At 34.4% G+C, this 7,632-nt stretch overlaps 1 protein-coding gene across 1 annotated transcript; it reads left to right on the forward strand.

Moving 5' to 3' along the window:
• The first annotated feature begins 5,674 nt into the window (after window positions 1-5,674).
• LOC116643003 (solute carrier family 7 member 13-like) lies at window positions 5,675-6,847 on the forward strand. Its single transcript, XM_032421712.1, is given in 1 exon segment — window positions 5,675-6,847. A coding segment is annotated over 1 exon segment (750 nt). The 5' UTR covers window positions 5,675-5,875; the 3' UTR covers window positions 6,626-6,847.
• Window positions 6,848-7,632: the final 785 nt, after the last annotated feature.

Below are 7,632 nucleotides of genomic sequence, written 5' to 3' on the forward strand. Positions count from 1 at the left end.
ATATTTATTACCTCATATTTTCTGTCAGGAATTTGAGAGAGCATTAGCTGGGTGGGTCTGAATCAGAGCATACCAAGATTTCAATCATGTGGGCCAGGACTACAACCATCTGAAGGCTTGACTGAAGCCAGAAGATCCTCTTCCAAGATGGCTCACTCACATGCTTCTGACAAGAGGCTTCAGTTCCTCACCAGGTGGGTCTCCCCATAAAATGTCCTCATGACATGGCCAATGCCCCCCCCAACAAAGAAAGGGAAAAAGAGACAAAGAAGGGGAGAGGAAGGGACAGGAAGGGAGGGTGAACAGAAGTTTCACTGCCTTTTATAACATAATCTTGTAATTGACATACCATCTCTTTTTATGTATTCTTTCATCACACAGAACAACACAAGTATTAGCACAATATGAAAGGAAACTATACAAAAGTACTGAATATCAGGAGGCAAGGATCATTATGGACCACTTCTGAGGTTGGATACTCCAATCAGGACCTACCTGAGCTTATAGTACAAATACAACACCCATTATTATACAATTTTGTAAGCTATAAACTAAAAGACCCTACTTGATCATTCCTCTGTCACTTGCCACTTCACTCACTGCAGTCCAGCCACAACACCTATCTTTCAGTACATGAGTATACCAAGTTGTTTTTCATCTAAGGGGGTTTGCATTTGCTCTTCCTTCTACCTAGAATTCTCCTCCCTCTCAATCTCTGCCACTTAAATTCTCAGTTTAAATATCACTTCCTCTGAAAGGTCCTTCATGATCAAATTATGTCACCAGTGATGTTTATAACAACAATGTTAACTGTTAATATTTACTAAGTATATCCTATATGCCAGGTACTGGTCCAAGAACTTTTTATATTCTAATACATTTAATCCTCACAACAACCCAATGAGATAGGTACTTTTATTATCCACATTTTACAAATGAGCAAACAGACATAAAGAAGTAACCTGCTTAAGGCAAGAAAGCTAGGAACTGGTGGAGGATGTGAGGAATAAAGTAACTGAAGTGTCTGAACAAGAGAAGAGAGGAATGAGAGGAAACTGGAGAAACAGGAAACTGATCTTGTAAATACTCATAGACCATGTTGTGTTGACACTATTCTAAGGGCAATAGGAAACCACTGGAGAGTTGAAAGCAGGGGATATAACTTATGATTATAGTAATAGTTGAACATTTTTAAAATATAAAGAATAATATAATAAGTATCATAAACACTCAACTTATGAAATTAAACACTACAAATATTGTTGAAGAACCCTATGCATCTCTCCCTTCTCATTTCCCCATGAACCCCCAGAGGTAAACCTTATGTTGAATATCATTATATTTTTATTACATATGTACATATTTATACATAATACATGACATTCGTTTTTAATATTTTAACATTATATAGTTATATGTTACATATTATATATTGTGCAAGTTGCCTTTTTTGTTAAATTTTATGTTTTTTAAATATACACATGTTAACACTAATCTCGAGTTCATTCATATTGAACACTTGGATATACTGCATCATGTAAATGTAGCAAAATTTATATTTTCATTCTCTTATTGATGGACATTTACATGGCTTTAAAATTTTTACAGTGACAAACAACACTGCTATAACCATTCTTTTACACCAATCTCTATAAGGTAGGTCCTAGATATAAAAGGATTTAAAAACAATAGAAAGGGGGGAAAAAAGACACCAAAGCTGTCATTATCTATAAACTAAATCATTATCAATATTTTAGTATCATTAAGCAAATAATTATTAAGCAGTAAAGTTGAGTTTAAGATTACTTATTAATTATACACCAACATAAAATGGTAAGAAAATGCTTAACTTTACAAGTGAATTTTTAGAATTTGCAAATAAAGGTTTAGAATTTAAAAGCAAAAATAAACATGCTGTACTTAAGCCTAAATTTTACAAAAAGACATTAAAAGATTTACTCTTAGAATATTCCATCTTTTCCTGGAGAATGGATCAGGAAAAAACGGGCTTAAAGCATGAAGGTAAGAGTTTTTTGCCATTACCTAAAAGAAAAATGATAGTGGCTCACACCAAGATACTTGTAGTAGAATCAGGCATATGATCAGAAATAGATACGACTTGGAAATAGAATCAAGAAGACTTGGTGAGGGATTGGATGTAGAGAGTAAAGGCAAGTATCAAAGATATTTGGACAGTTTATTCAATTGGGCATGAGAATGAAATTTACTGAGGCTTGAGATGAAGAGACTTACACTTCCAACTTGTATCAAAACAATCCTCCAACGAAAAGCAATAAAAAGCTGTACTCAATATAAAAATGTCTATTTGAAAGAACTAGAAATAAATCAAAGCAGCAGGGGCTTAAGGAGTCAGAGTCCTAGAGAAAAAGGAAACCTAGCGAGGTGAACCTGACATTTAGCATCACCTTTCCCCTAGAAGCATTTGACAACATGTAACTGGTGAACTAGAAGTACATCAAAATAAAATACCTAGACAGAAACATGGAAAGAGAAATAAAATATGGAAAATACAGAAAATAGAATAAACATGTATGATATGTGCAAAGACTACTATACTTTTGAAATATAATTTCACATCCATCAGATCAGCAAAAACTTTAAGTCTGACCATACTGTGTTGGCAAAGAAGTGAAATTTGAAGCCATCTAATAAAACAGCAGTACCGTGTCACCCAGCAATTCCACTCCTTATGAATTTCCTAGAGAAACTCAAACATGTATCTAAGAATAAATTGTAAAGGATATTCACTGCTGCATTGAATTTAACAGTGAACAAACGCTCTCCAAAAGCCAAATGTATATATTTGTGCAATAGAAAACTGTAAAGGCAACTCCAATCTTCCAGTGCCAGGCCCACACACCTTGGCCAGTCTTATTCCTGTCCACCTCTCACAACCCCACATCCAATCCAGCAGCAGTTGTGTGGTGTCTACTTTCAAAATATATGAATATTCAATCACTGCAAACCTCCAATGCCAATATTCTTGCCCCTAAGCTTAAATACTTGCTAATCCTATATACTTGGACTGGCCCATGTCCGGCTCTCTTTCATGAGTGAAGCTCTAATTCAAAAATCATAAGCTATACAAGAAATATCCAGACAGCCAGCTACAGCATGCTTAAGAACATCCTTCCATCAGGAATTAGTAAATAGAAACATCAGCAAGATACTCATTTATCTCCAATTGCAATAAGTTTAATTAAGGGTAAAACTTTTCTCAAGTCTCCCTGTGCTTAGGAAAATATTATCTATTAACTGTTAACCTTTTCATTCCATACAAACACCACCATTACCACCACCACTATCATCACTCATCAGTCATCACCATCTGACATATTATACATATGTGTTCATGTGTTTACTTCTCTTTCCCCTGACTAAGATACAAAAGTATTTCTGTCTGTCCTGACTAGAATACAAAAAGGTCTTTGCCTGCTATGAGCTTTGCACATAATTAAGTGCTCAATAAATTTTTGTTGAATGAAATAAACAATAGACCAAAACAAAAACAAATCACAAATTAATTTTTCTGTGCTTTATCCTGCTACAAATAATGGGTGAATGAATGTATGAGTTAATAAAAAAATTGGATGTATTAAAAAATATTGGATGTATTAACACTTACATAGTGACACAAGCTACACACGTGATTTAGAGACTGTAATGGCCTAAATAAATACATTTATTAAAATTGTATGTCCCTTAAAAGTGAGAAGTCATTTGTCTTGTAGCTTTCAATTTTTTTCTTTATCTTTGGTGTTCAGAAGTTTATGATTTTTTTGGGATGGATTTCTTTGGATTTATCATGTTTAGGACTCATTCAGTGTCTTATATATGCAGCTTTATATCTTTTGACAAAGTTGGGAAATTTTCAGCTGTTATTTCTTTGAATATTTTTCAGGCCTACCCTCTTTCTCCTCTTTTCTGGAACTCCAATGACACAAGTGTTAGATCTTGTGTTATATTCCCACAAAAACCACTGATACTATTTTTTTTTAAGTTCATTTTCTTTCTATTGTCAAAGTGAGTATTTCTACTATTCTATTTTCAAGTTCACTGATTCTTTCCTTGTGTTTTCCATTCTGCTGTTGAACCCATCCATTGAGTTTTTAATTTATTATATTTTTCAGTTCTAAAATTTCCATTTGTTTTCTCTTTATATATTCTATTTCTTTCCTGGATCTTTCTATTTTTTCATTTCTTTCAAGCATGTTTGCACAAGCTTATTGAAGAATTTTTATGATGGCTACTTTAAAATCCTTGCCAGATAATTCCAGAATCTGTGTCATCTCAATATTGGTGTCTGTTGTCTTTCCTCATTCAAGTTGAAATTTTCCAGGTTCTTGGTATAATGAATGATTTTCTATCATATCCCGGACATTTTGGATATTATATTATTAAATTTGAGATCTTACCCTGGACCTGGAAGCTCCTAAATATTTTTATTAATAGACTGGTTTATATCTACAGGGACAATATCGGTATCTAATTATAGTAAAAGAATGAGTGCTTCCACAAAATAATTTCATTATATACAACCTATTCTATACTGCTAAGATGGCCAAAGTGACCTCTGCCTCCTGGTATGAATGCCCTAAAGTAATCCCCTCCCCTTAAGTGTGGGCAGGACTTGTGAATTCTTATTTCCAATGCATAGAATACAGCAAAAGTGAAGGGATGTCACTTCCAAGACTTCTGTCTTCTTATCACTCTCTTCTCTGACGGAACAAGCAAGATGCCACACTATGATTTGCCCTATGAGGAGCCCCACATAGGAAGAATGAAGGAAGGCCTCCAGGCAATAGCTTAAGAGAGATGGAGGCCCTTGGTCCAAAAGCCTGCAATAAACTGAATCACAACCGTATGAGTGAACTTGGAAGTGGATCCTTCCCCAGAGGAGCCTTGAGATGACTGGAGTTCTAGCCAGCAGAAGCCTCATGAGAGACTTAAAGCCAAAGGTCCCAGCTACCAGCATCCAAGTTTCTGACCCACAGAAACTGAGAGAATGTTTTTCAGGGCACTAACTTTTGGGGCAATGTGTTAGGCAGCAGTACACACAAGTGCAATTATTAAGCCATGACAGGTCAGTACTCCAACGGATGTTTCACATAGGTTCCATGGAAATGACTCTATGATAAAATGAAATTATTACCCTAATTTTACACATGAGGAAATATGGATTCAAAGAAATAAAACAACTTACTAAAAATCATGCAGCTACTAAGTATCAGATGTGGGATTCAAAACTTGGCCTACTTAAAGTTTACATTTTTTACATTAAACTACAGTTCCTCTCTTTGGAATATACCTTCAAAAGTATTAGCCCAGAGTTATATAATATCAATGTTATACCTGCAAAGGAAAAAATCTCTGCCCAAAACTTAAATATTTCTTTCTTAATTAGCTGTGACTAAGTTGTTTAGTGGCATATATGATTTTTTAAGACAGATTTATTGAGATATAATTCATGTACCAAACAATTCATCCCTTTAAATTGTACACTTGGATGGAGTTTTTTGTTATATTACATTAATAACTTTTTTAACTTGTGATAAAATATATATAACATAAAATTTGCCATTTTGACCATTTTTAAGTGTACAATTCAATGGCACTAATTATATTTACAATGTTGTGCAACCATCACCAGGCATCTTTGAAATTTTAAATAATTAACATATGAAACATTTTAACTCTGGAACTATCTCAAAGAGTTCACAAAATCTTAGAACAAGTTAATCATTTCTAAAACAGAGTTAAGTGCAATAAAATGCTTATGTAAGGATGATGGCTAAATCAACAAAGCATGCTGCAGAAGAATCATGGGGGAAATGTATAAAAGTAAGCAATCCACATGAAATTTTTAGATTATTTTTCAGGATTAAAAAAAAAAAAAAAGGAAAAAAGCATGCAACTCCTGAGGGCAATAGGATTTTTCCACGGAAATATTTTATTGTTTTGTGTCACAACAGGTGCAGGAATCTTTGTGTCTCCCAAAGGGATATTAAAATATTCCTCACTGAACATAGCTGTCTCCCTGAGTATTTGGGTTGCTTGTGCTGTTCAGCCTATGTTCACTGCTCTCAGTCTTGCAGAGTTGGGGACAACCTTCCCTAGAAGTGGAGCACCTTACTATTTCCTCAAAAGATCTCTTGGATCCTCTGTTGCTTTCCTCAGTTTTTAGACCAAACTTTTTATTTAGCCCTTAGGAATAGCTACTCAAAGCTTGATAATAACTACCTATCTAATTCAGCCTTTCTATACCAGGTGCCCAGCCCCAGAGCTACTTAAGAAATGTCTAGCTTCGGCTATTTTGTGGTCATTGGGACTTCTTAATACTAAAGGGGTGCTAACAGTGGCTTGGTTTCAAACTATCAGTATTTTGGTGAAAATGGCTGTCCTCTGCTTCATTTCCCTTACTGGGATTGTGCTGTTAGGGATTGGGAAAAAGGAGAATATGGCCAGGTTTGAGAATGCTTTCGATGCTGAACTTCCTGGTGCCTCACAGATTGCAGAAGCCTTACTTCAAGGATTGTTTACATATTCTGGTACATCAATTCTGATCAACATAGCAGGTAAATTCATCTCTGAAATACTTTTGTAGCAGGCATAAAGTTTTGTCTACAACTCTGTAGAGAAAGATCTAGCTGATTCATTTGTTTTTTGGAGTCAAATTTAATCTTCCTTACACTAGTAGGATGTATCACAGTTTAGTCATCATTAAGGCTCAGTGTATAATCATTTACATAGGATATGTGGAATCTAGTATTCTTCAGGTCATGTCCCTTATTCAAAACTTGGGAATTTTATAAAGTTTTCAAAAGAAAATTAAGATCAGACTCAGACTTTACTGTATTTTATTCTAGCATTTTTTCCAAAACATTTTAAGTATCAATTATGTAAGAAATATATTAATATAATCTATTTTTAAAAATAAAACTATCACAGATATTATATATATATATATACATACATAGAGAGATTTTACTTATAGTATAACTTCAGAATCATAATTTTTAACAAAATGGTGCAAAATAGTAAGAATCTAAGCTTTCAGGCAAAATCTGTGTGGAACCAATGCAGAATCAGACCAAGCAGATGAGGAAGCAACAGATACATAAATAATACTTTCTCCTCCTTTTCATTACAAAGAACTCTTCAAAAGTCCCACAGTATTTCCTTTTCTGATGAGTTTGTGTTTTTCAGGAGAGATAAGAATCCTGGTGAGAAGATTCCCAAATCTCTAACTACTGTTCTTCCAGTGATGGCTGTGATTTACGTATTGGTGAATATATCCTACCTGGCAGTTTTGACCCCTCAGGAAATCATCTCTACAGGTATGAATGTGTCTAGACAAAGAGGAACTAGTCACTACTACTACCTACCCTCAATAAACATGGACTCCTGTGCACTGTAGGTATGTTTGATACACCGATAAGAATATAAACATGATGTGTTCATGCTTTGGTTTTTATAAGGAGAGGAAAAAATAATCATCTAAACAATCTATAAAGAAGAGGCACATGCTAAGGACTAAGGTCTAAGGATAGTAAAATGTGAAACAGCAAGAATTAGAAAGAGAAAGAAGAGGAGGAGAGGACCATGGAAGAG

The sequence above is a fragment of the Phoca vitulina genome, unplaced genomic scaffold, assembly GCF_004348235.1.
Source record: "Phoca vitulina isolate PV1807 unplaced genomic scaffold, GSC_HSeal_1.0 scaffold25, whole genome shotgun sequence".
Lineage (NCBI taxonomy): Eukaryota > Metazoa > Chordata > Mammalia > Carnivora > Phocidae > Phoca > Phoca vitulina.